Source organism: Microcaecilia unicolor, chromosome 3 (genome assembly GCF_901765095.1).
Source record: "Microcaecilia unicolor chromosome 3, aMicUni1.1, whole genome shotgun sequence".
In the NCBI taxonomy this organism is placed as follows: domain Eukaryota; kingdom Metazoa; phylum Chordata; class Amphibia; order Gymnophiona; family Siphonopidae; genus Microcaecilia; species Microcaecilia unicolor.
Genome location: NC_044033.1, coordinates 528023330 through 528042876, shown reverse-complemented (window position 1 = coordinate 528042876; position 19547 = coordinate 528023330). Strand labels below are relative to the sequence as shown.

General features: G+C 48.7%; 1 protein-coding gene across 1 annotated transcript in view; it reads left to right on the top strand.

The window, feature by feature from the left end:
- Positions 1–19547, top strand: part of AK9 (adenylate kinase 9) — a 327370-nt gene that overhangs the window by 281282 nt on the left and 26541 nt on the right. The window contains exons 31-33 of the mRNA XM_030199196.1: positions 5296–5442; positions 8091–8311; positions 10925–11121. Of these exons, the coding sequence (XP_030055056.1) occupies positions 5296–5442; positions 8091–8311; positions 10925–11121 (565 nt within the window). The remainder of the gene's footprint in view (positions 1–5295; positions 5443–8090; positions 8312–10924; positions 11122–19547) is intronic.

The window sequence follows — 19547 nt, the reverse complement described above, 5'->3', positions numbered from 1 at the left end:
GAACTGGGTGCGACCATTAACTAATCCCACCATTCCCAAGAAAGCAGAGTCCCAGTACAGGATCCACTCTGACCCAGAGCTCATGCGGCCCCAGTTGCCCCATGACTCAGCGGTCGTGGATTCTGCTCTCAAGAGGGCACGGAGTTCGAGGGATACCGCCTCGGCGCCCCCGGGGCGGGAGTCTCGCACTCTGGACTCATTTGGGAGGAAGGCCTACCAGTCCTCCATGCTCGTGACCCGCATCCAATCGTACCTGCTCTATATGAGCATCCACATGCGGACCAATGTGCAACAGCTGGCGGACCTGGTCGATAAGCTCCCGCCGGAGCAGTCCAGGCCTTATCAGGAGGTGGTCAGGCAGCTGAAGGCGTGCAGAAAGTTCCTGTCCAGGGGGATTTTTGACACCTGTGACGTGGCATCTCGTGCTGCGGCCCAAGGTATAGTGATGCGCAGGCTCTCATGGCTGCGTGCCTCTGACCTGGACAACCGCACCCAGCAGAGACTGGCCGACGTCCCTTGCCGGGGGGATAACATTTTCGGTGAGAAGGTCGAGCAGATGGTGGACCAACTGCATCAGCGGGAAACCGCTCTCGACAAGCTCTCCCACCGGGCGCCTTCAGCACCCGCCCCCACGGGTGGGCGTTTTTCCCGGGCACGGCAGGCTGCACCCTATTCTTTTGCAAAGCGTAGGTACAACCAGCCGGCCCGAAGGCCTCGTCAGGCACAGGGACAGCCCCAGCGCGCTCGTTCTCGTCAACAGCGTGCGCCTAAGCAGCCCCCTGCGCCTCCACAGCAAAAGCCGGGGACGGGCTTTTGACTGGATCCACGGGAACATAGCCGCCCTACAAGTGTCCGTACCGGACGATCTGCCGGTCGGAGGGAGGTTAAATTTTTTTCACCAAAGGTGGCCTCTCATAACCTCCGACCAGTGGGTTCTCCAAATAGTGCGGTGCGGATACGCCCTGAATTTGGCCTCCCTGCCTCCAAATTGTCCTCCAGGAGCTCAGTCTTTCAGCTCCCATCACAAGCAGGTACTTGCAGAGGAACTCTCCGCCCTTCTCAGCGCCAATGCGGTCGAGCCCGTACCACCCGGGCAGGAAGGGCAGGGATTCTATTCCAGGTACTTCCTTGTGGAAAAGAAAACAGGGGGGATGCGTCCCATCCTAGACCTGAGAGGCCTGAACAAATTCCTGGTCAAAGAAAAGTTCAGGATGCTTTCCTTGGGCACCCTTCTGCCAATGATTCAGAAAAACGATTGGCTATGTTCCCTGGATTTAAAGGACGCATACACTCACATCCCGATACTGCCAGCTCACAGACAGTATCTCAGATTCCGCCTGGGCGCACGGCACTTTCAGTATTGTGTGCTGCCCTTTGGGCTCGCCTCTGCCCCACGAGTGTTTACAAAGTGCCTCGTGGTGGTAGCGGCCTACCTACGCAAGCTGGGAGTGCACGTGTTCCCATATCTCGACGATTGGCTGGTCAAGAACACCTCGGAGGCAGGAGCCCTCCGGTCCATGCAGTGCACTATTCAACTTCTGGAGCTGCTGGGGTTTGTGATAAATTACCCAAAGTCCCATCTCCAGCCAACTCAGTCTCTGGAATTCATAGGAGCGCTGCTGAATTCCCAGACGGCTCAGGCCTACCTTCCCGAAGCGAGGGCCACCAATCTCTTGGCCCTGGCTTCGCAGACCAGAGCGTCTCAGCAGATCACAGCTCGGCAGATGTTGAGACTTCTGGGTCATATGGCCTCCACAGTTCATGTGACTCCCATGGCTCGTCTTCACATGAGATCTGCTCAATGGACCCTAGCTTCCCAGTGGTTCCAAGCCACCGGGAATCTAGAAGATGTCATCCGCCTCTCCACCAGTTGTCGCACTTCACTGCTCTGGTGGACCATCCGGACCAATTTGACCCTGGGACGTCCATTCCAAGTTCCGCAGCCCACGAAAGTGCTGACGACGGATGCATCTCGCCTGGGGTGGGGAGCCCATGTCGATGGGCTCCACACTCAGGGTCTGTGGTCCCTCCAGGAAAAGGATCTGCAGATCAACCTCCTGGAGCTCCGAGCGATCTGGAACGCACTGAAGGCTTTCAGAGATCGGCTGTCCTGTCAAATTATCCAAATTCGGACAGACAATCAGGTTGCAATGTATTACGTCAACAAGCAGGGGGGCACCGGATCTCGCCCCCTGTGCCAGGAGGCCGTCGGGATGTGGCGTTGGGCGTGTCGGTTCGGCATGCTCCTCCAAGCCACATACCTGGCAGGCGTAAACAACAGTCTGGCCGACAGACTGAGCAGAGTCATGCAACCGCACGAGTGGTCGCTCCATGCCAGAGTGGTACGCAAGATCTTCCGAGCGTGGGGCACCCCCTCGGTGGACCTTTTCGCCTCTCAGACCAACCACAAGCTGCCTCTGTTCTGTTCCAGACTTCAGGCACACGGCAGGCTAGCGTCGGATGCCTTTCTCCTCCATTGGGGGACCGGCCTCCTGTATGCTTATCCTCCCATACCTTTGGTGGGGAAGACCTTACTGAAGCTCAAGCAAGACCGCGGCACCATGATTCTGATAGCGCCCTTTTGGCCCCGTCAGATCTGGTTCCCTCTTCTTCTGGAGTTGTCCTCCGAAGAACCGTGGAGATTGGAGTGTTTCCGACTCTCATTTCGCAGAACGACGGAGCGTTGCTGCACCCCAACCTTCAGTCTCTGGCTCTCACGGCCTGGATGTTGAGGGCGTAGACTTCACTGCGTTGGGTCTGTCTGAGGGTGTCTCCCGGGTCTTGCTTGCCTCTAGGAAGGATTCCACTAAAAAGAGTTACTTTTTCAAGTGGAGGAGGTTTGTCGTGTGGTGTGAGAGCATGGCCCTAGAACCTCGTTCTTGCCCTGCACAGAACCTGCTTGAATACCTTCTGCACTTATCAGAGTCTGGCCTCAAGACCAACTCAGTAAGGAATCACCTTAGTGCGATTAGTGCTTACCATTATCGTGTGGAAGGTAAAGCCATCTCTGGAGAGCCTTTAGTCGTTCGATTCATGAGAGGCTTGCTTTTGTCAAAGCCCCCTATCAAGCCTCCTACTGTGTCATGGGATCTCAACGTCGTCCTCACCCAGCTGATGAAACCTCCTTTTGAGCCACTGAATACCTGCCATCTGAAGTACTTGACCTGGAAGGTCATTTTCCTGGTGGCAGTTACTTCCGCTCGTAGGGTCAGTGAGCTTCAAGCCCTAGTAGCTCATGCTCCATATACCAAATTTCATCACAACAGAGTAGTGCTCCGCACTCACCCAAAGTTCCTGCCGAAGGTGGTGTCGGAGTTCCATCTTAACCAGTCAATTGTCTTGCCAACATTCTTCCCCAGGCCGCATACCCGCCCTGCTGAACGTCAGTTGCACACATTGGACTGCAAGAGAGCATTGGCCTTCTACTTGGAGCGGACACAGCCCCACAGACAGTCCGCCCAATTGTTTATTTCTTTCGACCCTAACAGGCTAGGGGTCGCTGTCGGGAAACGCACCATCTCTAATTGGCTAGCAGATTGCATTTCCTTCACTTACGCCCAGGCTGGGCTGACTCTTGAGGGTCATGTCACGGCTCATAGTGTCAGAGCCATGGCAGCGTCGGTGGCCCACGTGAAGTCAGCCACTATTGAAGAGATCTGCAAGGCTGCGACGTGGTCATCTGTCCACACATTCACATCTCATTACTGCCTCCAGCAGGATACCCGACGCGACAGTCGGTTCGGGCAGTCGGTGCTGCAGAATCTGTTTGGGGTGTAAATCCAACTCCACCCTCCAGGACCCGAATTTATTCTGGTCAGGCTGCACTCTCAGTTAGTTGTTCTTCGTAGGTCAATTTCTGTTGTACCCTCGCCGTTGCGAGGTTCAATTGACCTGGGTTATTGTTTTGAGTGAGCCTGAGAGCTAGGGATACCCCAGTCGTGAGAACAAGCAGCCTGCTTGTCCTCGGAGAAAGGGTATGATACATACCTGTAGCAGTTGTTCTCCGAGGACAGCAGGCTGATTGTTCTCACCTTCCCTCCCTCCTCCCCTTTGGAGTTGTGTTTCATACTTTATTGCTTGTCATTCAACTGGCGGGAGCGGTCGCGCACGGGCGGGAAGACGGCCGCGCATGCGCGGTGGGCGTGCCCTGCGTGCCGACCGTCCCGCGAAGCTTTTTCCGGTTGGTGGGGGCTGCCGCGGACGTCAACCCCAGTCGTGAGAACAATCAGCCTGCTGTCCTCGGAGAACAACTGCTACAGGTATGTATCATACCCTATACTCAGACCGCTAGCCAGATAGTTAACCCGTTAAATTTAGGACAGCTTGCCTTAACTTTATCCAGATAGTTATCTGGTTAGCATTCTGAATATTACTTCTAACTTAATAACCTTCAGCTTCAACCAAGCTCTGTCCACAGATCGCCCCGGCACTACCTGGTACTCTCAGAGGAAGTATTCAGTGTCTTTATCCAGTTAGTGTCTCTGAATCTCTTTCTCGATGGCATTTATCCAGGTAGGAGTTGTTCCTACACAGATAATAATGTAACTGATATTCAAAGGCGCTTAATTGTCACCTCCCATTACTAGATGGATGCATGTATAACCTTCCATAACCCCACTACCATTCATTAACAAAAGTGTCTTATTCTGTGGGGTACCTATGGGAATTGCTCCAGTACATATCATGTGAAACAAGCCATTGTTTCAGCAGACTTAACCCTTTAGTGTCCAATGTTCCCATAATAAGCCAAATAGGAACAGATTGATGGGAACATTGGACACTAAAGTGTTAACCAGAACTGCAAAAGGAAATTAATGCACATTTGGATCACATGAATGTGCACAATGTATCAGAAATGCATGCATGTTTTATTCCTCTTGTGTACAATTGCATTTTTATCTAAGCTAAAAGCCCACCTTTTTGATGCTGCTTTTAACTCCTAACCCTTATTCACTTGTTCAGAACCCTTATTTTATCATCCTCACTTTAATATTCCCTTATCTCTTGTTTGTCCTGTTTGTCTGGCCTAATTAGATTGTAAGCTCTGTCGAGCAGGGACTGTCTCTTCATGTTCAAGTGTACAGCGCTGCGTACGTCTAGTAGCGCTATAGAAATGATAAGTAGTAGTAGTAGTTTTGTCTTATCTCCCAGTTAGACCTCTTTCTCAGGATTGACTGCAGTTGCCAATAGTCTTGGCCTATAGGGTGTTGGGGAGAGATTGTCGGTAGTAGACAGAAAAATGAACAGGAATAACTGAAAATTATAATCACATGTCAAATTTTTATGTGGGTGCAGGTTTGTTCTGGATGGCTACCCTGTAACAAAGAGACAAGTGGACCTGCTGGAAGAGCAGAACATAATACCAGTGAAAATCTTTGAGCTGCAAATGGACATTAAGGAGGTTCTTAAGCGAGGGCTACTGGATAAGAAGAATGCTGAAAGGTAAAGAATCCAAAGAAAATAATCAGCCCCAAATCCTAAGAAATATATTTTAACCCCAAAGGCAAAACTTCAAAAATGCACCATCATAAACACATAGAGAATCCTTATCCATGGTAACATAATACTAGACGGCAGATAAAGACTAGCATGGTCCATCTAGTCTATCCATGAAGAGGCTACAATCGTAAAACAAACAGCAAAAGAAACCCAACAACAAAAAGGGGGAACAACCACTAGAGTCATTCCAGCTGCTCTGGTCAGAACATGCAGGTTATCTCCTCTGTTCCGTTGTTTAGGATAGCAGCTGCAGTTCCACGAAAGTTACACCCCTCTGTGTCATTTGTTTTGCTTTCATCCCATCTCGTTCCTCTTGCTAGATGGGGCCTTAAGTTATGCACAACTTAATTGATTAACAAGCCAATCAGTGTTGATAATTGGTACTTGATAACCAATTAGCAGCACTAATTGGCTTTAATTAGAATTTACACGCACAACTTTCTAGGCGTATTCTATAACGTGATGCATGTAAATTCTAATGCACGCAGATAAAAAGGGGGCATGGAATGGACGTGTTGTGGTCATTTCAAAAAAATTATGTGCACTATTATAGAATATACTTGATCTGCACCTGAGGCACTGGTAATTAGGGCTCCTTTTAAGTGGCCTAAATGGGTACACCTAAATTTTAGTAGTAAGAACAGCTGCTAAGTATATAATAAACTATGCCTAACTTGAATTGCACTAAGCACATGATTTTTCATCACCGATTTTTAAGGTGCCATTTATACAATTTGGACCTCTGTGTCTATCCAATGCTTTGAATGAACTGAAGTATTTGTTTAGCATTTCCTCTTTTTACACATCACATTCTACACACATCTTTCCTCAGAATCTTTATGGTCAATATTCAGTCAGCAGCACTCTAGCATTTTTTAAAGCGCTGACCTCCACTAGCTAAATTAGACCTGGATAGTCAATGCCAAGCCATGTCCGGGCACTAGCACTGAATATTTAGGTATGACTGAACAGATGCTGACCACTGGCACTTGTTCTGCCCTAGTTTTACAGCCTGCCTCACTGACACAGCACTAACACACTACTCAACAATTACGGTGGATTCTTTTGGATTCGTATTAGGTAAATTAGACTTTTATTAGAGATTCATTATTGTCTAAGATACACAGTGATTAAGCTATATAACTGAAAAGAAACAATACCTATCGATAGTTAAAAAGAAACAATCATTACATCACTGGTCCCTACATCCAAGCAATGCTAGGAGTCTCTTGACCAGGAAAAGAAGCAATAAACAATCATTATACATACATCCATCACTGGTCCTTACATCATCCAGGCTTTTTACATCAGCTGAGAGAAGCCCCTTTTTCACCGAAGCCGGAATCTCATGACCTGGAGTCTGGTTCTATGCGATACATCTATCTATAGATGAGCTTCCAATTTCACTGTCCCTTTTTTATTAGGCTTAGAATTCATGTTCATAGCTAAGGAAAATTACAGAATGCTTGAGAATTTCTCTGTTTTGGTAAACAAGCCATACAAAATATGCTTGAGCATGTGGGAATGTGGTCACATGTTTCTCAGTCCAGGTAGCCAGTCTGAACTCGAAACATGCTCCACCTCCCTATTCACATACCAAATTGATTAGAGCCGTGTCTTCTCTTCTACATTCCAACTTACTTTCACACAATACAGAATAAACAATCATTGTAATGAGTGAGTGCACTGCCGGTCACTTAACTAGAGTTGAAAAGCAATCTCTAAAATCCTTCCATTGCAGCACTTATATAGGTGCTGGGTGTTATTCATCTGGGACCTCCTAATCCCCCAGTTCTGATTTCCACATGCCCCCTCAGGTTTCAATCACACACCCCCACCACCACCACCACCATGGACTCTCCAACCCTTTGCCACTCCTAGGACTTACCCATTACCTATGCCATTAAAATGATCTTCCCCATTACATAGCTTAAAAGTTACTATAACTGAAATTCTGAAATGTAGGCAATTTTTCTGGATCTTTGGGGTGATTTCCTACAGATACTCTTTCCAAGGGCTAGGGGAGAGTGGGGCAACCCTAGCCTAATGTGGGGGAGTGAAGCCAGGCCTTATTCTGAACTCAGAACCAAGGGCCAGGTGTGAGGGGTGACGGATCGGAGGGGGGGTGGAGGATAGGGATGAGGGTAAAAAAAGAAGGGAAAATGAAATTCAATTTGTTAATGATTATTTGGGGGCCTTGGATATTATATTTTGGCTGTGTTTCTGTATACAATGCATTGTTGGTTAATAAAGAACTTTAACAGAAAATGTAAGGAGTAGCTCCCTATCACTTCCCCTTGCCCCAGCTCTGAACATTACACCTGTCACAACCAAAGCTGTGACAGTGAGTCTCTCTCTGACACATGTAACATGCAGTTTCTATGACTCTATCCCTTGGTGCTGGTATTTCATTAATCCTTGCAGTCTCTGCCCTCTCACATAACCCCAGTACTATTTTACTAATTGGGTGTCTGCCAGGTACTTGTAACCTGGTTTGGCCACTGTTGGAAACAGGATACTGGGCTAGATGGACCATTGATCTGACCCAGTGTATGGCTATTCTTATGTGCTTATGTTCTTCATTTCTTTAGCAGGCCATATCCAATTCATGACAGCTCGCATATCTTAACTGTACGGAACTCATGCTACAAGCAAGAAGTGTCCACCATCAAGGATTTCTATGAGAAGCAACATCAGAACTGGTATGAGGTGGATGCCACGCGCAGCAAGTGGTGGATCTGGGAGAAGGTGATTGAGGAGGTACAGACCAGCATAAAGCAGATCCAGGTGTATCTGGAAAGAATTAAAGCTGGTAAGAACTGATAAAAAGCCAGCCCAGCACTGTTCTTGTACTAAGTTCTGAAGCTAACATCGAAGCCCCTTAAATTTATACTCCAGCCCATCGCTTATCTATTCAGTCACGATCAGGGCATAGACCGTAGAAGTCTGCCCAGCTCCTGTTTTGTTTCCAATCTCCGCTAAGATTCCACGGAACCATTCCTTCTGAACAGGATTCCTGCATGCTTATCCCACGTACGTTTGAATTCCATTACTGTTTTCATATCCACCACCTCCCGCGGGAGGGCATTCCACATATCCACCACCCTCTCCGTGAAAAAATACTTCCTGACATTAGTCCTGAGTTTGTCCGCTTTCAACCTCAATTCATGTCCTTGGAAGAAAAAAGATAAGAACAAGGGAAAGGTGGGTAATTGGCATTAACACTATTGAAGCACTTGGCTACCTTAGATGAATTTGGGGTTCAGAGAGGGAGCCCTGAATCTGACACAATCTGAAATCTGCCCTGCTCACCGTCTTATACAACTTTTGTTGGCACACTGTACTGTAAAGACTGTTCTGTAGTGCTGCCAGTTGTATTTCATGTGGAGTGTTATAATAAGGGATTTTTAGAAAGAAAAATGTAACAAAGTGTTCCGAGCCAAAGAATCCAAAAAAGAGAGCATTGCAAATGATCTACTAGCATGATGGTAATTACATAAAAGCAATATGGCTGATACCAAAAGAATAAGTAAATTTTAAATTGTATCCATTTAACCATTGCAAGAAGTCACATAGTTGCTCCTTGACTCCTTTCCATAATTTGTTTTTTTTTTTTACATTTGTACTCCGCACTTTCCTACTCATGGCAGGCTCAATGCGGCTTACATGGGGCAATGGAGGGTTAAGTCACTGGCTTCCGATCAGATACCGCATTCAATTCAAGCGTCTCCTTCTTACCTACAAATGCACTCAGTCTGCTGCCCCTCACTATCTTTCTACCCTCATCTCCCCTTATGTTCCCGCCCGTAACCTCCGTTCACAGGATAAATCCCTCCTCTCAGTACCCTTCTCCACCACCGCCAACTCCAGGCTCCGCTCATTCTGCCTCGCCTCACCCTATGCTTGGAACAACCTTCCTGAGCTCTTACGCCAAGCCCCCTCCCTGCCCATCTTCAAGTCTTTGCTTAAAGCCCACCTCTTCAATGCTGCATTCGGCACCTAACCCTTACCGTTCAGTGAATCCAGACTGCCCCTATCGGACCGACCGTTCACTTGTCTATTAGATTGTAAGCTCTTTGAGCAGGGACTGTCTCTCTTTGTTAAATTGTACAGCGCTGCGTAACCCTAGTAGCGCTCTAGAAATGTTAAGTAGTAGTAGTAAGTGACTTGCCCAGAGTCACAAGGAGCTGCCTGAGGTGGGAATTGAACTTAGTTCCTCAGGACCAAAGTCCACCACCCTAACCACTAGGCCACTCCTCCACTCTACTACGATGACATAATCAATAAAACACTTCAACAATAAAATAAGTTCACAAGCTCCTGCAGGAGGCTTTTTTCCCCAAATGATTGGTATACATATTATCAACATCTTGGGCCACAGTGACCCCCCCATCACTATGACTTCAATTTGAAAGCAATAATTACCGTCAACTGATTTTAAATTGTTTTTTGTTTTTTTTTAATAAAGCCAAAAAAGCCCATTGTATCAAAAATGTAGTTGGGATCTGACAAGGTCTTTCACATGACTCTAACAGATCCTGTAGGATCTTGAAAACTTTAACCTGAGGTACATTGGTGTACAAAGATTCAATATTACACATCACAAGTAATACACCAGCCCATGAAAAAGGTAACTTTTTTTCAAATTGTAATAACATCTGCTGAATCTCGGATATGAAAAGGAGATGAGTGTATGAATGGTCTCAAGAAAGCATCAATGAAAATCGATAAGGATTCTAATAAAAAAAAATTTCAGTGAAATAGGACAGCCTTGTGGATTCTGAAATGTTGAACATGTAAACAAAAAAAAACATTATTTTACTGTCCAATATTCGCTTGTATTATCCTTCTGTAGAATACCCATGATAGTTTGTTGAACTACTCTGGATGAATCTTGCTCTAAAAAGATTCATCTAATAATTGACAATAAACTTCTACTGTGATGTTTTAATGTGTATTGTAATATCAATGTCACGTTATTGTTATAACTTAATTTGCCTATTTCCAAGTTTACCTTCTTGTTCTAATTGTGTATTATGCTGACATTGGTCATTGTCTTATTGTTATTCTGTCACCTGCTGTACACTGGCTTGGGTGAAACTTTTTATAGAGCTGGATAATAATAGAGAAAGAAAAGAGCTTTGGATCCTTGTGATGTGCTCCCTTCTGGATTTCTGTGCTTGAGGTGGGGTCTTCAGCAGTCCTGAAGGTGTCTTTAAAGAAGTCAGCCTAAACAGTCTATCTTTTCTGTGCAGCTCCCCAGAGTCTCTGTTTGTAGTCATTTATTTTGTGAGCTACAACTGGGCTTTCTCTCCCCCCCCCCCCCTTTTCTGTGTGCCTAAGGCTCTGCTTCATGACAACAGTAAATGGTTATAGAGAATGCTAATCCTACAGCCCTACTCTTTATTCCCTCTATCCTTTTCAGGGCAGGCAGCCAGCATCAACAACTTCTGCATCACCCCTCAAGAGCTTCAGTCACGGTTGGGAGAGTTTGGACACTACTGTCCTGTCAGTTGGCTACTGAAGGGGGAACTGGTGGACTGCTCCGCAGATAAATCCCTCAAGTTTGCTGCTGAGTTCAGGGCACACTATTACAGAATGGCCTCTCAGGAAGAGCTGGACGTGAGTACAGTAGCCACAAAAGTGGTACCACTCACTGTGGGGTCAGTATTCTTAAGATTTACCCCAGGATTTATTGGCATGATGATTTTTGTACTTTATGTGTTACCAAAGTCATACATGTGCACACCCTTCCTGCAAAAACTACACTGGCTAAATTTTAAACTGTTTGATTTTCAAGGGCCTCAGACAAAATGGGCAAAGTACTTAAAGAATAAGTTAGCCCTCTACTCACCTTTGAAATCTCTAAGGAGCATCATTATCTGTACCCTCAACAAAAGAAATTGTACGATGTGATACCCGCCAGCAAGCCTTCTCAGGAGTGCCCCTCACACTCTGGAACTTACTCCCAGAGGAGCTATGTCTTTTTTTTATTTTTTATTTTTACTTATGCTTTTAACAATAGAATCAGATATATATATTAATCCACAAACTTGAAAAGATCAGAAAACTATAATAGAATTTTTTTTAAAAATCCATTATTTAGTCCACAATAAACGGAGGTCAAGTCAAAGAAATAATTAAAAGGAAAAAACACAAATTATAAAGGAAGCAGCATGAGCAAGCAATAGCCTACAGCCGGTTCGCATCATTCTCTAAGGGCTTACCAAAACACCAGCTCTTTCCCTTGCCACAATAAAATCAATCAGCTACCTCTCCCTCCGCACCTTTAGTGTTCAATCTGGTGGATCCTCTTCTACTTCTATCCCTCTGCCTGTCGGCGTACCTCAGGGTTCTGTTCTTGGTCCCCTCCTCTTTTCTATCTACACTTCTTCCCTTGGTTCATTAATCTCATCCCACGGCTTTTTCTACCATCTCTATGCTGATGACTCCCAAATCTACCTTTCTACCCCTGATATCTCACCTTGCATCCAAACCAAAGTATCAGCATGCTTGTCGGACATTGCTGTCTGGATGTCTCAACGCCACCTGAAATTAAACATGACCAAAACCGAGCTTCTCATTTTTCCCCCCAAACCCACCTCCCCACTCCCCTCGTTTTCTATTTCTGTTGATGGCTCTCTCATTCTCCCTGTCTCTTCAGCTCGTAACCTTGGGGTCATCCTCTCTCTCCTTCTCTACTCATATCCAGCAGATCTCCAAGACCTGTCATTTCTTTCTTTATAACATCCGTAAAATCCGCCCCTTTCTTTCTGAACACTCTACCAGAACCCTCATCCACACCCTTGTCACCTCTCGTTTAGACTACTGATATCTGCTTCTTGCTGGCCTCCCACTTAATCACCTCTCCTCTCTCCTGTCGGTTCAAAACTCTGCTGCCCGTCTTGTCTTCCGCCAGGGTCGCTTTACTCACACTACCCCTCTCCTCAGGTCGCTTCACTGGCTCCCTATCCGTTTTCGTATCCTGTTTAAACTTCTTGTACTAACCTATAAATGTACTCACTCTGCTGCTCCCCAGTATCTCTCCACACTCGTCCTTCCCTACTCCCCTTCTCGTGCGTTCCGATCCATGGATAAATCCTTCTTATCTGTTCCCTTCTCCACTACTGCCAACTCCAGACTTTGCTCCTTCTGTCTCGCTGCACCCTATGCCTGGAATAAACTTCCTGAGCCCCTACGTCTTGCCCCATCCTTGACCATCTTTAAATCTAGATTGAAAGCCCACCTCTTTGAAAGCCCACCTCTTCAACATTGCTTTTGACTTGTAACCACTTGTACCTCTCGCTTCTACCTACCCTCCTCTCCTCTTTCCTCTACACATTAATTGATTTGCTTACTTTATTATTTTTGTCTATTAGATTGTAAGCTCTTTGAGCAGGGACTGTCTTTCTTCTATGTTTGTGTAGTGCTGCGTATGCTTTGTAGCGCTATAGAAATGCTAAATAGTAGTAGTAGTAGGTAAAAAAAAATCTTAAACTGCTATGTAATAAAGCATTTAACAGGAAATTTAAAAATAAATGTGGCACCTGGCCAAGATGGCCCTGGAGTCAGACGTGTTTGCTTGAGCTCCTGAGACTCTGGAAGTTTTTGCCTGTTTTTTTAATGGAGATTTTCCCGTTGATGCATGGAGAAACATAAGGCTACAATCCGTGGAGTTCATCCTACCCCAAGAGGAGACCTAACCTCCAAGCAGGCTACCCTGGAATGCTTTGGCGTTGGGCACAGAAGAGGAATATGCTCACTTCAGTTGGGTCCGGCAGATCAATCTCAGACCACAGCATGGAGGGTGTCTCGCTGAGCCCTCTTCCACAGGCTGCCCTACAGCCCCTCCCAGACCCAGAAGCAGCTCAACAGCGATGGAGACACAGAAACAGGGAAGCTCTTCGGAGAAACCCGGGCTTCCTCCACGACCCTCCAGACCGGTCAAGACGCGTGGGTTATGTCCTCCTACCAGCAGAGGGAGACTGAGAAACACTGAGCTTTTGAATACTGTATATATAACCTGTGCAGTACATCCACTAGCCAGTATTTTCTCAGTCTCAGCAGAGGTAGATGGACAGCCTGTGCAGTCTTCAATAGTCTGGTGAGGTAGTTTAATTATTCAGTTAAGGGGATTTTCTCTTATTGCCAAATTTATTGGTTTTGACTATTCCCTGTACGTGTGTTAAAAAAAAAAAAAAGTGCTTCGGGGCCCTGGGTCCGGTGGGGCCCAGTTTTCCCCCCCTGGGGTGTCACACCTGTGTGCAGGTCCCTCCCCCTGTGCTGCTCTCTTTGGAGACTCTGGCAGCTTTGTGCCTCGGCTGCTTTTCTAATATTGTAGCCTTGAGAGCCCCTCACTCCTCAGCTGCCAAAATTTGGGTGATGTCTCTTTAAGAGCTATCTGAAGCTTTTCCTTCATAGGAACGGACGGCAGGTCCGTTCACTGTTAATAGCGAGTGAGAGCAGTGCGAGTGCCTGTGCTGGGGAAGCGGTGAGTGAGAGATTTCTTTTGGCGCCGTTTTGCACAGCGTGTGGGGAGCTTCGGGGCCATGACAGGCAAACTCCTTCGCTGTCGCGCGTGCTCGCGCCGAGGAGTAGAAGCTCCGGGAGGTCAGTGCCGGTTGTGCGGCGACCCGAAGCAGACCTCGCCGATGGCGGCTCCCCCGGTATTGAGTGCGGAAGTCCCAGCGAGTACGGGGGTCTCGGGGGCGGCAGGAGCATCGGCAGGGACTATGTCGGCGAATTTAGTTTTGGCGGGAACGTCCGCCATTTTGGATTCCGCGCGTCCCGCGGAATCAGCTGTTTTTGGCCCTGCTGCTCCCGGATCGGTACAGAAGGGGGTGCCTGAGGGTACAGGAGGCGTTTGCTTTCCTCCGGATTTTGTTTGGACCCTCTATCAAGCCTGGAAAGCGGGACCCACACCGTTAGGGGAGGGGCCTAGTTCGGCAGTGCCTAAGAGGCCTCGTTTTGAGTGGGACGAAGAGGAGGGATTCTCTCCTGTCGGATCCGAAGGGGCTTTTAGTGATGTAGGGGACCCTGAGGGATTTGAGGGTTCTCAGGATCCGGAGTTGGTGGTCCCTGGGGAGGACCCCTCCGTAGTGCGAATTTTTCACAGGGAGGAGCTTGCGGAGCTTATTGAGCAGGTCTCTTCAACCCTTAAGTTTGAGCAGCCAGAGGCGCCTTTGGGGGAGGCTAGACAGGTGGACCCCTTGGTTAAGGGGATTCAGCGGCAGGCTAGGTCTTTTCCCATGAATAAGGACATCCGGGATATGGTGTTTCAAGAGTGGCATTCGCCGGATTCTCCCTGTAAAGTGTCTAAAGCTATGTCTAGACTGTACCCGCTCCCACAGGAAGATAGAGATTCCTTTAAGGCACCCACAGTAGATGCGGTGGTGACAGCAGTTACAAAGGCCACGGCTATTCCGGTGGACCGGGGGACTGCGCTCCGGGATCCCCAGGATAGGAGGCTTGAGGCCTTCCTCAAGCGGAGTTTCGATTTGTCGGCCCTGGCCCTGCAGGCCTCGGTTTGTGGGGGGCTGGTTGCGAGGGCGTGTTTCTGCTGGGCCGAGAAGCTGCTTGATGATTCGGTGGAGGTTGGGGCCTCCGGTGTGCAGGAATTAGCCAAATTGGAAATGGGATCGTCCTTTTTGTCGGATGCGCTTTATGATTTGCTCCGTGCCTCGGCCAAGAATATGGCTATGCTGGTGGGGGCACGTAGGGCACTGTGGTTGCGAGGTTGGGTCGCAGATGCGGCTTCCAAGGCCAAGCTTTGTTCGCTTCCTTTTAAGGGGTCCATGCTTTTTGGTGAGGATTTGGATAAGTTGGTGCGCGGACTCAGTGATGCCAAGGCCCCTCGTCTTCCGGATTTTCGTCCTAAGGCGGCCTTCAGGGGTACTTCCTCCCGAGGTCGGTTTAAGGAGGCTCGCCGGTATAGGCCCGGGAGGGCTAGTGGCTCTTTTAGAGGTCGGTTCTTTCAGCGCACTCAGTCCTTTCGGGGCAATCGGTGCGGAGGGCGTGATTTTCCCGCAGGAGGACAGGTGCCGGGGCGTAGTTCGCAATGAAGGTGTGCGGGCCCAGGCTCTGGTTCGGGTAGGGGCTCGGCTGAGTCTGTTTTACCAGGACTGGGTCCAAATCACTGCGGATCAATGGGTTCTCGAGGTAGTGCGAGACGGATACGCTCTGGAGTTCGACGGCTCGCCTCCCGAAAGGTTTCTGGAGTCTCCTTGTCATTCGAGGCTCAAGCGGAAAGCGGTACGGGACACTCTGGCTCGCTTGATCAGTCTGGGAGCGGTGGTCCCTGTTCCCCCCGCTCAGCGCCGCTTGGGCTGTTATTCAATCTATTTTGTGGTCCCAAAGAAGGAGGATGCTTTTCGGCCTATCCTAGATCTGAAGGCGGTCAATGCAGCTCTCAGAGTCCCCTCTTTTCGCATGGAGACATTGCGGTCGGTCATTGTCGCGGTGCAGGAAGGGGAGTTTCTCACGTCTTTGGATTTGACGGAGGCTTATCTGCATATCCCCATTCGGGCCGCTCATCAGCGATTTCTGCGCTTTGCGGTTTTGGGAAAGCATTTTCAGTTTTGTGCTCTGCCTTTCGGATTAGCAACGGCCCCTCGGACATTTTCCAAGATCATGGTTGTAGTGGCGGCGGCCTTGCGGAAGCAGGGTATTCTGGTGCACCCGTACCTGGACGATTGGTTGATTCGAGCCAAGTCCCGGTCGGAGAGCGAGGTGTCTACTGCTCGGGTGGTGCAGTTTCTGCAGTCTCTGGGCTGGGTAGTGAACTTCGCCAAGAGTCACCTGGTGCCGTCGCAGTCGCTGGAGTATCTGGGGGTGCTTTTCGACACCAGGAACGGTCGAGTCTTCCTGCCGGGCCCTCGGATTCGCAAGTTGCAGGATCAGATTCGTCTGTTCCTGTCGGAGGCGGCTCCGACGGCCCGGGAGTATCTCCAAGTTCTGGGGTTGATGGCGGCCACCATAGAAGTAGTTCCGTGGGCCCGGGCGCACATGCGGCAGTTGCAGTCAGCTCTTCTCAGTCGGTGGTCACCCCTGTCGCAGGGGTTGGACGTGAGTCTCCAGCTGCCGGTAAGCCCACGCCTCAGTCTCCGGTGGTGGCTAAACCCGGGAAATCTGGACAAGGGAATGCCGTTGGAGGCTCCACAGTGGGTGGTCCTCGTCACAGACGCCAGTCTTCAGGGCTGGGGAGCTCATTGTCTCGGTCAGGTAGCTCAAGGTCGTTGGTCTCAGGTAGAAGCTCAGTGGTCCATCAATCGTTTGGAAACTCGGGCCATTCGGCTGGCGCTGTTGGCGTTTCGGAATGTGCTGTTGCGGAAAGCAGTCCGGGTGTTCTGCGACAACGCCACCGCCGTGGCTTATGTCAACCGTCAGGGGGGCACAAAGAGTCAGGCGGTCGCGGAGGAGGCGGCGCTGTTGTGTCAATGGGCGGAGGTTCATCTTCTAGCGCTCTCCGCGGCACATGTGGCTGGAGTAGACAACGTGGAGGCAGATTACCTAAGCCGGCATTCTCTGGACCCAGGAGAATGGGCGCTTCATCGGACGGTGTTCAATCGCATTGTGTCGGTCTGGGGACTTCCCGTGATGGATCTCATGGCAACCGCCCGCAATACTCAGGTTCAGAGGTTTTTCAGTCGGCGGAGGGATCCTCGAACGGAGGGCATAGACGCGCTTCTGATGCCTTGGCCGCAGGGGTTGCTGTATGTGTTTCCTCCATGGCCGTTGGTCGGTCGAGTGGTTCAGCGCATTGCTCGGCACCCCGGTCAAGTGATTTTGGTAGCCCCGAATTGGCCGCGTCGGCCGTGGTACGGAGATCTGGTTCGGTTGGCAGTAGCGGATCCTCTGCCGTTGTCAGAGTCAGTGGTGTTGTGTCAGGGACCGATAGTTATGCCAGATCAGGATCGGTTCTCGCTTACGGCCTGGCTCTTGAGAGGCACAGGTTAAGGAAGAAAGGTTTTTCGTCCAGAGTTATCGATACGATGTTGAGTTCGCGTAGGCAGTCCACTTCGTTGGCGTATGTCCGGGTCTGGAGAGTATTTGAGCATTGGTGTGTAGGTAGACAAGTTCTTCCCTTTCGAGCGTCGGTAACAGATGTCTTGGAGTTTTTGCAGGATGGTATGGACAGGGGTCTGGCCCTGTCTTCTTTGAAGGTGCAGGTGGCAGCTTTGTCGTCTTTTCGTGGGAAGATCCAGGGGAAGTCGTTAGCTTCTAGTCCGGATGTGGTTAGATTTTTGAAGGGTGTTAAGTTATTGCGTCCACCCCGGCGGCGGATGGTACCTCCGTGGGATTTGAATCTCGTGCTGGAGGCTTTGGTGAGGCCGCCGTTTGAGCCCTTGGTTTCTGTTTCGGATAAGGATCTGTCCCTAAAGACGGTGTTCTTGGTGGCTATTACTTCAGCCCGGCGGGTGTCGGAACTTCAGGCTTTGTCTTGTAGAGAACCCTTTTTGTCCTTTTCCAAGGAGACGGTTTCGTTGCGCCCGGTGCCGTCCTTTGTGCCCAAAGTGGTGTCAGAGTTTCATGTGAATCAAGTTATTTCCTTGCCAGTTTTGGGTGATCTTGCGGGGGATGCGGAGCAGCGTCGACTGGCCAAGTTAGATGTGCGAAGAGTCTTGCGCTGTTACATTTCCAGAACTCGGCACTATAGACTATCTGATCGCTTGTTCGTTCTCCATGGTGGTGCAAGAAAGGGCGCGGCAGCTTCCAAAGCTACGATAGCGAGATGGTTGAAGGAGTCAATTGCGTCGGCATATTTGCTGAAGGGTTGAGTGGTTCCTAAAGAATTTTCGGCTCATTCTACCAGGGGAATGGCGACCTCCTGGGCGGAGAGTAGTATGATTCCGCCGTTAGATATTTGTCGAGCGGCGGTTTGGTCCTCATTACATTCGTTTGTTAAACATTACAGGATTGATGTACATGCCAAGGATGAGGCAGGCTTTGGGGCTGCTGTGTTGACCTCTGGCCTTCGTGGATCCCGCCCTTAGGATGTTACTGCTTTGGTACTTCCCACGCGTCTTGACCGGTCTGGAGGGTCGTGGAGGAAGGTGAAATTAGGTCTTACCTGCTAATTTTCTTTCCTCTAGACCCTCCAGACCGGTCAAGGCCCGCCCTGTCTGTACTTTAGGCCAGGAGGTTTGGTTTTAGGCTGGTCTTTAGGTTGTTCTATCTTGGCAGCTGTTGAGTGTGATTTCTATGGTTTCAGACTTTGTTGTTATGAGTCTGGTTAGGTGTGACCGTGTTTCAGAGTCCACCTGTGGAAGCACACACAATAAAAAGGGCACAATGAAAGAGATGAAGAAAGTGTCCAGTTGACAGTGACCACGTACAGGATAGTTAGTTGTAGTTGGTGTTTTGGTTTTCTCTGCTTTGTCAGGGTTATACTGGCTAGTGGATGTACTGCACAGGTTATATATACAGTATTCAAAAGCTCAGTGTTTCTCAGTCTCCCTCTGCTGGTAGGAGGACATAACCCACGCGTCTTGACCGGTCTGGAGGGTCTAGAGGAAAGAAAATTAGCAGGTAAGACCTAATTTCACCTTTCGGTGGAGAGTAGGATCCCATTGGCTTGTCTCTTCCCCATGCAAGGAAGACTGGAGTTCTACCAGCAACCCTGCCTGAGCTTCTTCCTCCTCTCTGGGAAAGTTTGAAAAACCGGCAGTGGTGAGTTCTTGTGGGATGCTATCCAGGGTTTGCAGTCTGCCCTTTTCCAGTATCTAATTCTTTTGGAACTGAAGTTTTGTCTTTAAAAGGAACTCATCAATCCGTGTCACAGAATCTGGGGCAGCAAGGGACTAGAATTGAGATATTGGAGCAAGTGTTGAAACAGATTCAGAGTTTTTCTTATACAACTATTAAGAAAAGAAATATTCAGGCTCGTAAGCTTGAATATTTCAATAATGTAGTGAAGAGGAATCATTTACGATTTCTTAACTTTCCTAAATGTCCTCTGATTCCTGCAGTTGATATGTTGAAAACATTTGTCAGAGTATGGTATAGAAAGTTCTTTGATAATAGAACAATCATCTTTTACTTGAGAAACC